The sequence below is a fragment of the Microcaecilia unicolor genome, chromosome 3, assembly GCF_901765095.1.
Source record: "Microcaecilia unicolor chromosome 3, aMicUni1.1, whole genome shotgun sequence".
Lineage (NCBI taxonomy): Eukaryota > Metazoa > Chordata > Amphibia > Gymnophiona > Siphonopidae > Microcaecilia > Microcaecilia unicolor.
Window position 1 is genome coordinate 102884333 of NC_044033.1, and position 19812 is coordinate 102904144.

At 45.5% G+C, this 19812-nt stretch overlaps 1 protein-coding gene across 2 annotated transcripts in view; it reads right to left on the reverse strand.

Moving 5' to 3' along the window:
* XRN2 (5'-3' exoribonuclease 2) overlaps positions 1-19812 on the reverse strand; it is a 363942-nt gene that overhangs the window by 158989 nt on the left and 185141 nt on the right. For both annotated transcript variants that reach the window (XM_030196221.1, XM_030196223.1), the window contains exon 21: positions 446-529. In XM_030196221.1, the coding sequence (XP_030052081.1) occupies positions 446-529 (84 nt within the window). The remainder of the gene's footprint in view (positions 1-445; positions 530-19812) is intronic.

Here is a 19812-nt window from a genome sequence, read left to right on the forward strand (position 1 = left end):
AAGGTATCATTTTTATTTACTTATATTTTTTGCATCAAACAGCATTCAATTTAGTCATTAAATTGTCTATGAAGCAAAGGTTGCTATTTTGTTCTACAGCAATCAACAACAGCTATCTATTATATCTTGCTCATATGAAAAGGGAAGGGAAAGGGAAATGGGGCTTGATATACTGCCTGGTATTTTGCAACTACATTCAAAGCGGTTTACATATATACAGGCACTTATTTTGTACCTGGGGCAACGGAGGGTTAAGTGACTTGCCCACAGTCACAAGGAGCTGCAGTGGGAACTGAACCCAGTTCCCCAGGATCAAAGTCCACTGCACTAACCACTAGGCTACTCCTCCACTCAGTAAGCTCAGTAATGTATGAAAGATGAGAACATCAATGCTAAAAAACCTAAAGATCACACAGCTGTCATGGCAAAATATCATGATGCTTACTTTCATCTGGAGTGAGGTCAGGGTAAACCTCTTCCAGAGCAGCTCTCAAACGACGCTCATCAACAAATGGTAGAAGAGCAACACCTACAGAAAAAAAGCAATCAGTTAGAGCAGCAGGAACTTACTGCTCCAAATCAAGGTGCATTATGAAGAGCCAGCCAGATCATATATTTCTTTAGAAAGCCGTTGTCCAGGAAAATGCATACAAAGAAAATAAAGCAACTCACCTGTAGTAGATGTTCTCTGAGGATAGCAGGACACATTCTCACATATGGGTGACGTCATCTGATGGAGCACCGTTGTGGACGCTAGCCAGCATTCTATAGCTTTAAGCAGCTTTTGGCAGCGTCCCACAACGAATGCCTTCCCGCCCAGCATGAGCACATGGGGCCACCAGTATTATATCATCTGCCCTCCAGAAATGTAGGCATCTTCATAGGATCTGTAACTCCCAATTGAAAAAAGCCAAGGAGGAATTTATTTCTGCTTGACTTCTCAAATTCACCTAATCCTCATGACCTTTGTGCAATTTACTGACAGCTGGTTAACTTACAATCAAAATCAGCAGAGACCCTTGCATTATTCTTTAATAAAATTGCTTCTCTACTTCAGCCCTTGCCTTCTACTCCTAGTACTCCATCTCATCTCTCTTCTCAGTTAAGTACTTCTGTTTGATCCACTTTTTCAGGCCCAAACTCTATTCTCCTTGGGAATAATTCTGTCCCCCATAAGGAATACCTTCTGCATAAGTGATCCAATTCCTTCATCATGGTTGAAAATCCCTGAATTAGGCCTCCTTCCTACTTCATTATCAATCAATCTCAGCCTTTCCTCAGGCCAGTTCCCGGATGTCTGGAAATTGGCTATCATTCGCCCTATTCTGAAGAAATCTAATCTTGGAACCCTCAGTTCCTAGTAATTATTGTCCCATCTCAAATCTTACGTTCATGTCTATGGTTCTCCAGAAAATATATTTTGACCAATTCACTTCCTTTTCCGATAAGGTTTTAGAACTGCATCCCTGTCAATCAGGGCTCAGAACCCACTACAGTAGAGAAACAATTATGATAGCACTTTAGAGTGAAATTCACTCCTTTCTTGATCAACACAAAATTGTAATGGTTGTTTCTCTTGATCTTTCTGCTGCTTTTGACCTTGTGGATCACTCCCTCTTCCTTTCTCACCTCTCTTCTCTTGGTACTGTTGGTGAAGTTCACGCTTGGTTCACACCTCTTTCTTTTCTCACTATTCTTTCAGAGTCATTACCCCTTCTTCCTCCTCAGCCACTAGGAAACTTTCTTGTGGTGTCCCCCAAGATTCCATCCTCTCCCCTTTACTATTCAATCTGTTTCTGAGCCCTCTTGCTGCCCTTATTCAGTCCTTCAGTATCCTGGCATATTTTTATGCTAATGATATCCCTCTTCTTTACCTAACCTACCCTTCTGATCTTTCCTCCCTTCCATCGCACCGATGCAGACGTGTTTAAATTCAGTAGCGAAATGGCTGGAAGACCACTGATTAGTGCTTAATGCTGATAAGACGATTGCCTGTTGATTCACTGGTGCCATTTCTCCGCCTTCATTTCCTATTTCCTTACTAGGGACCCAAGTCATTCCAGTCACAAATTTTTGTCATCTTGGGGTCATCTGGGATTCTGACCTTTCTTACCAGCCACAAATTTCACTATTATATAAGACCTCTTTTTTCCTGTTTCATCAGCTGCATGCTGTTCGTCACTTTTTCCAACCACAATACTTTTCACAAACTGATCCTTTCCCTTTTAACATCACAACTCGATTACTGCAATATTGATTAAGCTGGCCTGCCCAAATCATCATTAAAGAAAACTTCAGTCCCTTCAGAACACAGCTATTCGTCTTCTTTGTCACACTTGTCGCTTTGATCCCTCTACCCCATTGCTTAAACATCATCACTGGTTATCTGAGGAATATCAAATAACCCTTAAGGCCATTAGGTTGGGGCTACCAGACTATTTTGCTCATTTCACTATTTTGTATACCCCTGCACAGGTGCTCTGCACTCTTGATGATCGACTTGTTCTCCCTGGTCCAAAGCTCGCCCATTACGAATCAACTAGGCGTTGCGCTGTCTTCTATCTCCCCACATTTGGAAAAACCTTCCCCACCCACTCCGCACAGAATCCAGAGATTTGGAGCAATGGATTAATAATATTGCTGGGCTGGCTGGGGGATGGACTGCAATAAGCACATATATTATTTATATGTAAATCACTTTGGGTATGCTAAAAAAGGCCATTAATTGACTAAGTTTCACGTTTCAGTTAATTTTTGATATACCCAAAATCATATAAATATATGTCTAAGCAGTTAACAAAATAATAAAAAAGGGAATAGAAACAATAAGATACAGAACAGGATAAACAGGGAAGACAAGATAAAAAAAACGCAAACCAATAAGAATTAAACTCAATTACAGAGCCATGATAAATAAAAGGGAAAGTGGGTGTCAGCAAACATAAAGGTGTGCTGTGACAAGCAAATATGTAAAATTTAGAAAGAGAAAAGAATAAATAAGGTTATGGAAAATGCTTGTTTACAGAGGTGAACCTGAAGGGCAGTTTTACATTTCTGGTAAGATAATTCAGCCCTAAGGGGGGGGGGGGACACAACAATGCTAAAGCAGGAGTGACAATTAGTGTTGAGCCAGATATGGTGAAATGAAGGCACTGTAAGGAGATGCTGACTGGAGGCGTGAAGGGTTTGAGAAGGAACATATGAAATACAGAGAAATGAAGGTGAGCCACTGTGTGCATGACTTGATGTACAATGACTAGAGATTTAAAGGCAATGTAGGACAAGATGGGAAGCCAGTGCTCAGAGATTAGGAGGGGAGTGACATGGTCAAACCTTTTCTTGTTGAAGAGTAATTTGACAGTGGTATTCTGAATTAACTTAGGTAGATGGTAGACCATAATAAAGGGAATTACAGTAATCAATTTTTGATATAACCAGAGACAAAAGCAAAACCTGTAGGGAATACACTTCATGAATTGGTTATATGGCACAGATTTGTCAACATAGTGAAAAAGCACGTCTTCACTACGTTAGTGATTTGAGCATGGCAGGATATAGAGCTGTGTACAACTCCAAGGACTTTAACAGAGTCCTTGAAAGGGGTGCTAATGGCTACAGCACAACACATTAAAGCGTGTTGAGTATTTTGCTTGTTATAAAATAGCTAATGCAGAAGTTAGCACAGGCTCTCTAGATCTATATATAGTAATATAGATATATTTTGGAGGGTGTGTGTCATGGGTGGAGAATGAGTGTGGAAGTGTTAACCAGTTAGCACATTTGCATTAGTGCATGCTAACTGGCTAACGCTGCATTAGCACAGGAGCTCTTAGCACCACCTAAATAGGAGGCAGTAAGTGAACCCAAATTAACTTTGTACAGATAACATGCTCTAATGCAAACATTAGTGCATGATCTGAAAAACAATTATTCAAAAATGCTTTAAATTGTGCTGCGCTGAATCTGGGCTTAGAGCACAGGAATGTCCCATGTTAAGATGCATTTGTTTGCCTGGATATCTGATCGGGCACAACACCAGCTCGACCCTCATCTCCAGTCCCTGGGAGAGGCTAAGAGAAAGAACATCACACACAGACAACTGTTAATTAGCAAAAGCTTTTGGGAGCAACAGTCTCAGCATTCACTTCACAGCAGTGAACTGACACCTGAGTGGCTCAGCCCACCTTGTCATTCTTGCCTTTTTATTGAAGAGCTTCTGACAGATGTTACATAAATCAACAGGTATGCAGTCCAAATATTTAAAAAAACAATAAAGAAGTAACAGTCAGCAGTTAGGTGGTAAAGTCCCACTATCGCAATCAGTCAACAGATACTGATTACATATATACATTGAATATTGATCATATATGCATTGTTCTAGTAGTTCATGGATAAGCAAAGCTAAAAATATAAGTTCAACTTTGTTCCTTGTTCCTGTTCTGTTTGCACAAGACATGTTTACAACTTTTAGAAACTTTTTACCATCTGAACAGGATATTTGCCATATAATAAAACTTACAGAAATGCTTAGTTCACTTTGCTTCTCTACTCATACATTTAACCCTTGATACTCTTCTTTGGATAGGGGGATCCTATTCTCATAAATGTTCTCAGGGACTTTAGCCTTCCCCCTTTGATCCCATGAGGGATCATTATTTTGCCCCAAGCATGCCAATTCTATCTGAGAGGAGTATTAGAGATGTCCATCACAGTTTACTGTACCATCATATTAAATTGTTGAGGAAGGCAACCCTGCGATAACCAATTATATTAATAAAAGGTGAAATAACATCTTATCCTCAAAATACTACACTCTCTTATACTTTAAGGTTTCATCCTGTCAAGAGCTTACCACACCTAAGGGAAAAATTCAATAACCTCTTCACTTCAAGTAAGAGCTACTGTCCAAATGCTCTTAAAAAGGCTTTGACCAGTGCAGCCTGGGTTATTCTGAATATCTTCAGTCTGCGCTCACAAGTAGAGGTGTTGGGATTTGGGGTGAACATACTAAAATCTCTTATGCGCTTATATTCAGCATTCTATTCCCTAATCTAGAAACTTCCACCTTTGGATGAGGAAACAGGTTGAGTTTCAGTCATGAGACAGCATCTGTTGTAGTAGGCCTTTGGAACTCAATGCACCAATTGTGCGGGTTCATAACAGAAATCACCCAATTATATTAGAAGCACCTCTTGAAGCCACTGGGGGTTGTCTCAGCCATCAAGAAAAGAATCACAGCTAAACTGAACTCCTCAATCTTGAAAGTCAAAAAGGGGCACAACTCAAATTGAGGCCTGTGCTCAGGCCTAAGAAGGTCTAGAGCTGCAAAAAAAAAAAAAAGTTGACATGTCAAAAATAACTAAAGAATAACAGGGAAATTAATAAAATCTAAAATACTGAAGAAAAATAAGAGAAAAGATGATCAAACTGGACAGGAAGGCACTTGAAAAGCTGAAGGAAAAAATGCGCTGAAAGGAGAATGCTGTGTAGAAAAGAAGAGAAAGGTTAAGGAATAGGACTTGATATACCGCTTTTCTGTGGGTTTTGCAACTACATTCAAAGCGGTTTACATAGTATATACAGGTACTTATTTGTACCTGGGGCAATGGAGGGTTAAGTGGCTTGCCCAGAGTCACAATGAGCTGCAGTGGGAATCGAACCCAGTTCCCCAGGATCAAAGTCCGCTGCACTAGCCACTAGATTACGATGGTCCCATGCTTGCATGTTGAGCGGGAAGACACCTGTGCATATGTGGTAGGACGTTGATAGAACATTAAGCTAATATGTGTTAGGCAGCATCTGCACTGGGCTTCATCAGATGATGTCACCCACATGTGAAAATACAACTGGCCTGCTTGTCCTCGAAGAAAAATAAAATTTGATCATTCTAGCAGCTGATTAAAAAATAAATTCTGTTTGAGAATACTTTACATTTTCCTGGCATCATTTTAGTAATGAAATATTTAATATTTTATTTTTATTCAGCTATGAATTTGTGTTCAGCATGTCACTCATATGAACATTGTCTGTCAGGTGTGTCACAACAGAAGAAAGGTTGAGAACCACTGATCTAGAGGGAGTTTAGAAGTAAAATCAGATAAATAAAAGTCATTTTTGTCTTCCCGGAGGGTTTGAAAAATTATCTGCACGGCTTGTCCTATACTCTAATTGGAATAGAAAGCTGGTGTTCCTATTCTAATGTATTTTGAATATGGAAGGAGAAGGAAATAAATATGTAAAAGTGATAAAGATAAGGCAAAATTGCTTAATATTTCTGTTTTGTGTTCACAGCTGAAGAGCCGGGAGCAGGACCACAGAAGATAAACACAAATAGGAATGGAAGTGTGGTAGATCCTGAACGATTTATAGAGGTCTGGTTCATGAGGAGTTAGTTAAACTAATGGTGGACAAAGGAAAGGGCCAGATGGCATACATCCAAGAGTACTGAAGGAATTTAGGGAAGGTCTGGCGGCTCTGCTGTCTGACCTTTTCAAAGCTTTTCTAGAGTCAGGAGTGGTCCCGGAGGGCTGGAGAAGTGCATATGTGATCTCTCTCGACAAATGCGGAAGGAAGAGGTTGGGAAGTACAGACTTCAGTGTTAAGTAAATTAATGGAAATGCTTTTAAAACAGAGAAGAGGAGTGAAGTTTCTGGAATCTAATAGTTTATATGTCTCGAGGCAGCATGGGTTCACTATAGGTATGTCTTGCAAGACAAATCTGATTAATTTCTTTGACTAGGTGACCAAAGAGTGGGATCGAGGGAGAGAACTAAATGTGGTGTACTTAGTTTATTTATTAGTTGTTTATGTGGAACTGTGTCAAAAGGCTTTGCTAAAATCTGAGTGCCCTCAGTATGGGCCCCTAAACTGACTGAGCTAAGAACTGGTTGAGTGGAAGGTGCAGAGGATAGTGGTAAATGGAGTTCACTTTGAGGAAAGGGATGTTACCAGTCATGTGCCATAAGGTTCAGTTCCTGGACTGGTTCTTTTTAACATTTTTGTAAGTAATATTGCTGACTGGCACGGTTTGTCTCTTTACAGATGGTACCAAAATCAGAAATAGGGTAGACACCCCTGATGGTGTGGATAACATGACAACGAACCTAGCAAAGCTTGAAGAACGGTCCAGAATTTAGCAGCAAAGAGATAATGGCAAAAAATGCAGGGTCATACATTTGGGTTGCAAAAACCCAAGGTAATGGTATAGTTTATGGGGTGAAGAACTTGGGTGTAATTGTATGTGATGATTTAAGGTGGCCAAACAGGTAGAAAAAGCAATGGCAAAAGTAGAAGGATGCTTGGGTGTATAGGGAGAGGAATGGCCAGTAGGAAAAAGGAGGTGATGATGCCTATGTACAAGACTCTGGTGAGACCTCATTGAGAACACTGTGTACAATTCTGGAGACTGCACCTTCAAAAAGATGTAAATAGGATGGAGTCAGCCCAGAAGGCTGCTACTAAAATGGTCAATGGTCTTCATTATAAAGCATATGGTGAAACCTGAAGGCCACTATTCGCCAGGACTTTTTGGAGTTGCTGGACCCCGTTCTGCCCTACGCCAGGGGGCACATAATGAACATGTGACACAGACAGTGCTCCTATACAAATGGAGTGTGAGGACTGCGAGCAGAGCATGTGATAGAGAATGGGAGGGAAGAGTAAAGGAGGGGAAGGGGGGCGGAGAGAAAGGGATGAAAATGTAAAAAATTATAGGAGAAACAATCAGGGGGGAAGAAAGACGCGAGAGACTTGCGGTTGTGCGATCAACACTGTGTTCTTATGCATAAGGTATCAGGACAAAAAGCGAATGCTACATACCTGTAGAAGGTATTCTCCGAGGATAGCAGGCTGATTGTTCTCACTGATGGGTGACGTCCTCGGCAGCCCCTCCAATCGGAATCTTCCTAGCAAAGACCTTTGCTAGTCCTCGCGCGCCCGCGCGCACCGCGCATGCGCGGCCGTCTTCCCGCCCGAAACCGGCTCGAGCCGGCCAGTCCAGTATGTAGCAAGACAATACACTTCAAGGGAAGACACAACTCCAACGGGGAGGCGGGCGGGTTTGTGAGAACAATCAGCCTGCTGTCCTCGGAGAATACCTTCTACAGGTATGTAGCATTCGCTTTCTCCGAGGACAAGCAGGCTGCTTGTTCTCACTGATGGGGTATCCCTAGCCCCCAGGCTCACTCAAAACAACAACCATGGTCAATTGGGCCTCGCAACGGCGAGGACATAACTGAGATTGACCTAAAAAATTTACCAACTAACTGAGAGTGCAGCCTGGAACAGAACAAACAGGGCCCTCGGGGGGTGGAGTTGGATCCTAAAGCCCAAACAGGTTCTGAAGAACTGACTGCCCGAACCGACTGTCGCGTCGGGTATCCTGCTGCAGGCAGTAATGAGATGTGAATGTGTGGACAGATGACCACGTCGCAGCTTTGCAAATTTCTTCAATGGAGGCTGACTTCAAGTGGGCTACCGACGCAGCCATGGCTCTAACATTATGAGCCGTGACATGACCCTCAAGAGCCAGCCCCGCCTGGGCGTAAGTGAAGGAAATGCAATCTGCTAGCCAATTGGATATGGCGCGTTTCCCTACAGCCACTCCCCTCCTATTGGGATCAAAAGAAACAAACAATTGGGCGGACTGTCTGTGGGGCTGTGTCCGCTCCAGGTAGAAGGCCAATGCTCTCTTGCAGTCCAATGTGTGCAGCTGACGTTCAGCAGGGCAGGAATGAGGACGGGGAAAGAATGTTGGCAAGACAATTGACTGGTTCAGATGGAACTCCGACACGACCTTTGGCAAGAACTTAGGGTGAGTGCGGAGGACTACTCTGTTATGATGAAATTTGGTGTAAGGGGCCTGGGCTACCAGGGCCTGAAGCTCACTGACTCTACGAGCTGAAGTGACTGCCACCAAGAAAATGACCTTCCAGGTCAAGTACTTCAGATGGCAGGAATTCAGTGGCTCAAAAGGAGGTTTCATCAGCTGGGTGAGAACGACATTGAGATCCCATGACACTGTAGGAGGCTTGACAGGGGGCTTTGACAAAAGCAAACCTCTCATGAAGCGAACAACTAAAGGCTGTCCCGAGATCGGCTTACCTTCCACATGGTAATGGTATGCACTGATTGCGCTAAGGTGAACTCTTACAGAGTTGGTCTTGAGACCAGACTCAGACAAGTGCAGAAGGTATTCAAGCAGGGTCTGTGTAGGACAAGAGCGAGGAGCTAGGGCCTTGCTGTCACACCAGACGGCAAACCTCCTCCACAGAAAGAAGTAACTCCTCTTAGTGGAATCTTTCCTGGAAGCAAGCAAGACGCGGGAGACACCCTCTGACAGACCCAAAGAGGCAAAGTCTACGCTCTCAACATCCAGGCCGTGAGAGCCAGGGACCGGAGGCTGGGATGCAGAAGAGCCCCTTTGTCCTGCGTGATGAGGGTCGGAAAACACTCCAATCTCCACGGTTCTTCGGAGGATAACTCCAGAAGAAGAGGGAACCAGATCTGACGCGGCCAAAAAGGAGCAATCAGAATCATGGTGCCTCGGTCTTGCTTGAGTTTCAACAAAGTCTTCCCCACCAGAGGAATGGGAGGATAAGCATACAGCAGGCCCTCCCCCCAATCCAGGAGGAAGGCATCCGATGCCAGTCTGCCGGGGGCCTGAAGCCTGGAACAGAACTGAGGGACTTTGTGGTTCACTCGAGATGCGAAGAGATCCACCAAGGGGGTGCCCCACGCTTGGAAGATCTGGCGCACCACTCTGGAGTTGAGCGACCACTCGTGAGGTTGCATAATCCTGCTCAGCCTGTCGGCCAGACTGTTGTTTACGCCTGCCAGATATGTGGCTTGGAGCACCATGCCGAGACGGCGAGCCCAGAGCCACATGCTGACGGCTTCCTGACACAGGGGGCGAGATCCGGTGCCCCCCTGCTTGTTGACATAGTACATGGCAACCTGGTTGTCCGTCTGAATTTGGATAATTTGATGGGACAGCCGATCTCTGAAAGCCTTCAGAGCGTTCCAGATCGCTCGCAACTCCAGGAGATTGATCTGTAGACCGCGTTCCTGGAGGGACCAGCTTCCTTGGGTGTGAAGCCCATCGACATTAGCTCCCCATCCCAGGAGAGACGCATCCGTTGTCAGCACTTTTTGTGGCTGAGGAATTTGAAAAGGACGTCCCAGAGTCAAATTGGACCAGATTGTCCACCAATACAGGGATTCGAGAAAACTCGTGGACAGGTGGATCACGTCTTCTAGACCCCCAGCAGCCTGATACCACTGGGAGGCTAGGGTCCATTGAGCAGATCTCATGTGAAGACGGGCCATGGGAGTCACATGAACTGTGGAGGCCATGTGGCCCAGCAATCTCAACATCTGCCGAGCTGTGATCTGCTGGGACGCTCGCACCCGCGAGACGAGGGACAACAAGTTGCTGGCCCTCGTCTCTGGGAGATAGGCACGAGCCGTCCGAGAATCCAGCAGAGCTCCTATGAATTCGAGTTTCTGCACTGGTAGAAGATGGGACTTTGGGTAATTTATCACAAACCCCAGTAGCTCCAGGAGGCGAATAGTCATCTGCATGGACTGCAGGGCTCCTGCCTCGGATGTGTTCTTCACCAGCCAATCGTCGAGATATGGGAACACGTGCACTCCCAGCCTGCGAAGCGCCGCTGCTACCACAGCTAGGCACTTTGTGAACACCCTGGGCGCAGAGGCGAGCCCAAAGGGTAGCACACAGTACTGGAAGTGGCGTGTGCCCAACTGAAATCGCAGATACTGCCTGTGAGTTGGTAGTATCGGGATGTGTGTGTAGGCATCCTTCAAGTCCAGAGAGCACAGCCAATCGTTTTGTTGAATCATGGGGAGAAGGGTGCCCAGGGAAAGCATCCTGAACTTTTCTTTTACGAGATATTTGTTCAGGGCCCTTAGGTCTAGGATGGGACGCATCCCCCCTGTTTTCTTTTCCACAAGGAAGTACCTGGAATAGAATCCCAGCCCTTCTTGCCCGGATGGCACGGGCTCGACCGCATTGGCGCTGAGAAGGGCGGAGAGTTCCTCTGCAAGTACCTGCTTGTGCTGGAAGCTGTAAGACTGAGCTCCCGGTGGACAATTTGGAGGTTTTGAGGCCAAATTGAGGGTGTATCCTTGCCGGACTATTTGCAGAACCCACTGATCGGAGGTTATGAGAGGCCACCTTTGGTGAAAAGCTTTCAACCTCCCTCCGACTGGCAGGTCGCCCGACACTGACACTTGGATGTCGGCTATGCTCTGCTGGAGCCAGTCAAAAGCTCGCCCCTTGCTTTTGCTGGGGAGCCGCGGGGCCTTGCTGAGGCGCACGCTGCTGACGAGAGCGAGCGCGCTGGGGCTTAGCCTGGGCCGCAGGCTGTCGGGAAGGATTATTGTACCTACGCTTACCAGAAGTATAGGGAACAGTCTTCCTTCCCCCGAAAAATCGTCTACCTGTAGAGGTAGAAGCTGAAGGCTGCCGGCGGGAGAACTTGTCGAATGCGGTGTCCCGCTGGTGGAGAGACTCTACCACCTGCTCGACTTTTTCTCCAAAAATGTTGTCCGCACGGCAAGGCGAGTCCGCAATCCGCTGCTGGAGTCTATTCTCCAGGTCGGCGGCACGCAGCCATGAGAGCCTGCGCATCACCACACCTTGAGCAGCGGCCCTGGACGCAACATCAAAAGTGTCATAAACTCCTCTGGCCAGGAATTTTCTGCACGCCTTCAGCTGCCTGACCACCTCCTGAAAAGGCTTGGCTTGCTCAGGGGGAAGAGCATCAACCAAGCCCGCCAACTGCCGCACATTATTCCGCATGTGTATGCTCGTGTAGAGCTGGTAAGACTGAATTTTGGCCACGAGCATAGAGGAATGGTAGGCCTTCCTCCCAAAGGAGTCTAAGGTTCTAGAGTCTTTGCCCGGGGGCGCCGAAGCATGCTCTCTAGAACTCTTAGCCTTCTTTAGGGCCAGATCCACAACTCCAGAGTCGTGAGGCAACTGGGTGCGCATCAGCTCTGGGTCCCCATGGATCCGGTACTGGGACTCGACCTTCTTGGGGATGTGGGGATTAGTTAATGGTTTTGTCCAGTTCGCAAGCAATGTCTTTTTCAGGACATGGTGCAAGGGAACAGTGGACGCTTCCTTAGGTGGAGAAGGATAGTCCAGGAGCTCAAACATTTCAGCCCTGGGCTCGTCCTCCACAACCACCGGGAAGGGGATGGCCGTAGACATCTCCCGGACAAAGGAAGCAAAAGACAGACTCTCGGGAGGAGAAAGCTGTCTTTCAGGAGAGGGAGTGGGATCAGAAGGAAGACCCTCAGACTCCTCGTCAGAGAAATATCTGGGATCTTCTTCTTCTTCCCACGAGGCCTCACCCTCGGTGTCAGACACAAGTTCACGGACCTGCGTCTGCAACCGTGCCCGGCTCGACTCCGTGGAGCCACGTCCACGATGGGGGTGTCGAGAGGTAGACTCCCTCGCCCGCATCGGTGAAGTTCCCTCCGCCGACGTAGTCGGGGAGCCCTCCTGGGAGGTGGCCGCAGTCGGCACCGCACGCGGTACCGACGTCGGGGACCTCACCCCGGGCGATGGGCCAGCCGGCGCAAGCACCGCCGGTACCGGAGGGGTAGGGCGCAACAGCTCTCCCAGAATCTCTGGGAGAACGGCCCGGAGGCTCTCGTTCAGAGCGGCTGCAGAGAAAGGCATGGAGGTCGATGCAGGCGTCGACGTCAGAACCTGTTCCGGGCGTGGAGGCTGTTCCGGGCTGTCCAGAGTGGAGCGCATCGACACCTCCTGAACAGAGGGTGAGCGGTCCTCTCGGTGCCGATGCCTGCTGGGTGCCGACTCCCTCGGCGACCCAGAGCTCTCGGTGCCGACGCGGGGAGGGGACCTGTGTCGATGCTTCTTCGACTTCTTCCGAAGCATGTCACCGGAGCTCCCCGGCACCGACGAGGAGGACGTAGAATCCATCCGTCGCTTCCTCGGGGCCGAGACCGAAGGGGGTCGATCTCGGGGGGGCTGTACCGCAGGAGCCCTCAGGGTAGGAGGAGACCCACCCGAGGGCTCACCGCCACCAGCAGGGGAATGGACAGCCCTCACCTGCACTCCACTCGATGCACCACCGTCCGACGACATCAGGAGACGAGGTCCCGGTACCACCGACGTCGATGCAGCTATCCGATGTCTCGGCGCCGATGCAGAGGGCCGATGCCTCGATGCACTGGCAGCCAAGGAAGAAGGTCTGGATGCTGATGACGTCGATGCACACGATGACCCCGGTGCCGATGCCGACGAAGAGCCCGAGAACAAAACGTTCCACTGGGCTAATCTCGCTACTTGAGTCCGCCTTTGTAAGAGGGAACACAGACTACAGTTCTGGGGACGGTGCTCGGCCCCCAGACACTGAAGACACGAAGAGTGCCTATCAGTGAGCGAGATTACCCGGGCGCACTGGGTGCACTTCTTGAAGCCGCTGGAAGGCTTCGATGTCATGGGCGGAAAAATCACGCCGGCGAAGTCAAAATCCGAAATGACGAATTTGGAGCACCAAAACTTTAAGGGAGAAAAAATCTCGACCGAGGCCGAAAGAGGCCTACCCCGACAACGAAAGAAAACTTACCGGGGCAAAACTGGAAATACGGGAAGGGGCAAACGAAACCCAAGGGGGTTTCCGGAGCACTTTCCGAGCGAAAATGAAACTTTTCCGAAGAAAAACACGTCGATTTAGAAAACGGACGCGCGAGGTCGACTCTCCGGGGCTCGACACGACAAAAACACAGCCGTACCGAGTGCGGACGAAAGAAGACTGGCCGGCTCGAGCCGGTTTCGGGCGGGAAGACGGCCGCGCATGCGCGGTGCGCGCGGGCGCGCGAGGACTAGCAAAGGTCTTTGCTAGGAAGATTCCGATTGGAGGGGCTGCCGAGGACGTCACCCATCAGTGAGAACAAGCAGCCTGCTTGTCCTCGGAGAATGTTAGACTAATAAGCAGATAAGTTCCATATGTAAATGTTCTGTTCTGATTTCTCCAATAAAACTTATTTAAAAATAAAAAAAATAAAGCATATGGGGACAGACTTAATTATCTCAATATGTATACTTTGAAAAAAGGTTGGAGAAAGGACATATGATACTTCCATGGCATAAATGTACAGGAAGTACATCTCTTTCAAGTGAAAGGAAGCTCTAGAATGTAAGGTGGAAGAGAACAAACTCAGAAGCAACCTGAGAAAATACTTCTTCATGGAATGGGCGATAAATTCATGGAACAGCCTCCTGGTGGAGGTAGTAGAGATAAAAACTAACTGAATTCAAGAAAGCTTGGGACAGGTACATAGGATCTCTGGGGGAGAGAAAGGGATAGTAGATGGAATGGATGGGCAGACTGGATAGACCATATAGTCTTTATCTGCCTTCATTTTTCTCTGTTTCTATTTGCCCCATCAATGACAGCTCATCAAAATAGCTAAAATGAGAAGGTTCATTATATAATAAAGACGCATCTGAAGATTACAGATTTGTTCAAAACACTGCAGTTAAATTTCTTTATGCAGCCAGGAAATATGGCAGTGCTTCAGATTTATAGATCAAGGTGCACTGGCTTCTGATCTTCAGTCGCTAAGAGACCGACCAAAGAACAAAGTCTCATCACACATCCAATCATCGGAACACGGTCTCATCAGTAGCCCCAGACAATAGAAACCAAAATGCATACCTTCAAACTACTTTTAATAACCTACTCCTTAACACTGATTCACGTGACACTAACCACCCCTCCTGCAGAAAGCAACACTATACCCTTACTAAACAATCATCAATGATTGAAAAGATTCACCACGCCTAAACAAACTGACAACAACTTAAACAAAGGAAGATCACCAACATGCGGACAACCACCACAGAATGCAAAGAAAGGGTCCAAACAAACCCACATCAATAAAGAAAAGACAAATAATAAAAGTCCACACAACACCAAATGCAGGAGACCCATTCTAAACAATCCAAACAGGCTACATCAACGCAAGATCCGCAGTAAACAAAACAGAAATACTAACTGACTGGATCATGGCAGAGGACCTTGACCTACTCTTCATCAATGAAACCTGGATCCATGACCAAAAGGACCCTCTAATCCTACACCTATGCCCTCCAGGATACAAAATCACACACTGGACCAGAAAGGAAAAGAGAGGCGGAGGCTTAGCACTAATCTACCAATCTCACTTTAACACCGAAACTACTGCTGAGTCCATGACACCTCAATTTGAAATGGCCTCAATCAGAATCCACAACAAAACCCTTCGCGAACATTGCATCCTATTTTACAGACCTCCAGGTAACTGGAACGAAAGCCAGACCAACTTCATGGACTTCATCTCAAACACATGTGTAACCAACTTCAATGTACTAGTAATAGGAGATATCAACCTTCACTTAGAAGACCCAAACTCAATCAACGCACGAGAATGTATGGAATTCCTCCAACTATGGGATCTTAAATGGCCACAAATCCAATCAACCCACATCAAAGGGCACACACTGGACCTCATCTCACACAAACTTTCAATGGACCAGAACTTAATAATAACAGACATTAAATGGACAGAAACACCCTGGTCTGATCACTACAAACTAAACTTATCCCTACACTGGTGGAAGAAGGGACTTCACCAAATACAAGAACACACAACTTACAGAACAAGAGTTCAAGTAGACCCGACAACATTCTGGCTACAGATATACAACAATGAATGGACAGCACAAACAGACTCCATACACTACCTCATAGAATGGGATAAAAGATGCAAATACATACTAGATGAAATAGCATCCTTGAGAACAAGATCTTCACGTAAGAATAACTCAATACCGTGGTTCAATGAGGAACTAAAAAAGCTGAAAACACAATCCAGGAAACTCGAACGAGCATGGAAAAAAAACAAAAGATGAACACACACTCAACACATGGAAACAATCACTAAGTACAAATACGCCATAAGACAAACCAAAAGATCATACTATAAAACTAAAATAGGGACAGACTACAGAGAAACGAAGAAATTATACCAAATCGTGAACAAACTCCTAGACACCAACCTGGTCACCACATTGAACACGGACATCCCATCTGTAGAAAAACTTGCTAAGTATTTCAACGAAAAAATTGTAAACCTACGCAACATGTTACCTCAGGGCAACACCGACATCGAAAGCTTCCTTAACGAGCTGGACTCAACCACGGGAGAATACCCAGCTGACCGTACCTGGTCAACCTTTGCCCCTCCTCACCATCGCTGCAGTTGCACGGGCAATCAGCAGGTTCTCCAACACTCACTGTAAACTTGATTCCTGCCCCAACTACTTAATGAAATCTGCCCCCGACTGCTTCATAGTAGACCTCATATCCCACCTAAATTACATGCTACAGCAAGGTCTCTTCCCTAAGGAAAACGGCAATATACTACTCACCCTAATACCAAAAGATACCAAGAAAAAAGCAAATGAAATCACTAACTATCGCCCAGCAGCATCCATCCGGTTGTCAGTCAAACTGATGGAAAGCATGGTAGCCAAACAACTTACAGATTACATAAGCAAATTCTCAATATTTCATGAATCACAGTCAGGCTTCCACCCCCTACACAGCACAGAAACAGTACTACTCACTCTCCTAGCCAAATTCAAGCAGGAAATAGCAATAGGCAAAAACATCCTCCTCCTCCTCCAATTCGACATGGTAAACCACAATATATTAATAAGACTACTAGACAAGTTCGGGATTACTGGAAACATAATAAGCTGGAACAAGGGTTTCCTAACCACAAGAACATACCATGTAAAATCAAACTGTAACACATCATCACCATGGAAAGCAAACTGCGGAGTACCACAAGGATCACCGTTATCACCGATCCTCTTCAACCTTATGATGACCCCCTTAGCCAAGTCCCTATCCAACCAAGGCCTTAACCCCTTCATCTACACAGATGATGTCACAATATACATTCCTTACAAATCTAGACTAACAGAAATCACCAACGAAATCACAACCAGCTTGAACATCATGGACTCCCAGGCAAATGCATTTAAACCAAAACTCAACGAAAAAAAACCATAGTCTTATCCTCTCATCCCAATACAATACAGATAACCCCACAACTATCAACACCCCAGATTATACTCTCCCTATATCAGACAGCCTGAAAATCCTCAGCATTACACTGGACCGCAACCTAACACTAGAGAGCCAAGTGACGTCCACAACAAAGAAAATGTTCCTTTCAATGTGGAAACTCAAACGAGTGAATAATTGTTCCCAAAGAAAACATTTCTCAACCTGAAAAACAGCCGCTGCCGCTAGTGCAGGGCCCCTTTTATCCCAACTTAGTATAGTTAGTAAATCACCCCATCAGAGGTAGAGGGTAAACTTCTAACGTGGATGCCAATGTTTAAGCACCAAATATCCCACCGACCCAACATAAAAGCCTGAATACCTGCAACACAACAAAACCAAAGATCGTAATGGACACACCCCAACTTCCCTCTTCCTCCCTAAGTTCCCCAATGTATCTACCATACATGAACCTTATTCTATCACAATAACACCTTGTATTTGTTCATACCGGAACTGGTGAACGCCATTACAGTACTATGTAAGCCACATTGAACCTGCAAACAGGTGGGAAAATATGGGATACAAATATAACAAATAATAATACAATCAATGGAACTAAGCCACGTAGACTACTGCAATGGAATTTATGTGGGATGCAAAAAACAAATGTTAAAGAAACTCCAGACCGCTCAAAACACGGCAGCTAGGCTCATCTTCAGAAAAACGCGATTTGAAAGCGCAAAATCCTTACGCGAAAAACTACACTGGCTCCCAATCACAGAAAGCATTGCTTTCAAAATCTGCACTCTGGTCCACAAAATTATCTACGGTGAAGCCCCGGGATACATGACAGACCTGATCGACCTCCCAACCAGAAATACATCCTAATCTACACAAACGTACCTAAATCTGCACTACCCAAGCTGCAAAGGACTCAAATACAAAATCAACCTACGCTTCCAATTTCTCCTACATACGCACACAACTGTAAAATGCATTACCAAAAGCCTTAAAAACCAAGTTTGACCATCTACACTTCTGGAAAAAACTAAAAACTAACCTGTTTGAAAAGGCATACCCGACCAATCCATCATAAATGCCTGATCTCTGCAACACAACATACCCAACGTACGAAATGGACATTACACAACTCTTCCGTTGAACAATTCCCTAATGTGGCTGTACCACATGAACTCTATCATACCACAACATCACTTTTTATTTGTTTACACCGGAGTATGCAAACGCCTCTCCGGTACTATGTAAGCCACACTGAGCCTGCAAATAGGTGGGAAAATGTGGGATACAAATGTAACTATACCACAGTAATGTGAAAAAAGGGGAAACTCACTCAAAATCAACCTCAAAGGTACCACACAAAGAGCGAGCAAAAACTCAGAATGTGATTCACACCACTTTAACAAAAAATAGGGGGAATTACCTCAGAAAGGAATGACCTGCTGCTGGAAGCCTATGGCGATTAGACAATCCTTGTGTCGTGCCTGTTTTCTATAATCATTGGTCAAAACCCCCCAACTAATTTTGTTCCGTTTGTTTAGTTCTTTTCTACCCCATGGCGAGTGGTTTATCCCAGCGGGTAACAGATCCTGGGTTTGTCTACATGATTACGTCAGTTGTCAGGTACAGCTGTTTTTCCCCTGATGGATCATTAGTACGTAATTGCTGACCTGGTCGCTTTTGATTGGCTGGTTGTTGGGAGCATTTTTTTTGAGCTAACGTATTTATCAAGACCTTTTTGAGCACATTTATTAGTGCAGTCTTTAATATATTTTTTTGGGGGGGTTTCCACCTTTTCAGAATGAGATGTTTATTTTAGCGGGTTACAAAATATGGTTTTGTCCGCTCAATTTAGTCAGATGTCAGATACAGCTGTTTTTTCCCTGACTGATCATCCAGTATGTCAGTGCTGATATGGATGCTTTCAATTGGCTGGCTGTCAGGGGCATTGACAGATCTTTCAACAAGCACGCGTGAGCGCTTCAGCATATATTGGCGGGGCCTTTTCTAGGCTCCTGTAATTGAGCTCCAACAGATGGAGCACGCGTTAAGGTTGGCTTTTCACTTTCGCCTTTTTTGTTGAGTTTGGTCAACACCATGAAGAATTTTGGTAACTGTCTGATGTGTAACCTTTTGTTTTGTTTTCACAGCGCCACTGCTGAGCTTGAAAGAGTATCCACAAATTGAGAACCCGGTGTCCCCTGAGGAAGCCTTTTGGTGAAACGGGTCCGTTGGGTCTCGGTTGTCATTCGGGAGAACTACATATGTCAAGCTCAGCCAGTTAAGTCAAGCTGAATTTTTATTTATTTTGATTGATTTTTGCATGTTTGGCAGTGAATTGTGCTGGTTACACAGTGATTATTCTTTTTTTCTAACTGATGCATGAGGCAAAAAAAAAAACATTCAAAAAAATAATTAAATGACACAAACAATTTTTACCAACTTTTGTGGTTGGTTGGGGGTTTTTGACCAATGATTATAGAAAACAGGCACGACACAAGGATTGTCTAATCACCATACACTTGCAGCAGCAGGTCATTCCTTTCTGAGGTCTTTCCCCCTATTTTTTGTCAAAGGGGTGTGCATCACATTCTGAGTTTTTGCTCGCTCTTTGTGTGGTACCATTGGGATACAAATGTAACAAATAAACAAATACTGAATTATATTTAAGATCCTAACC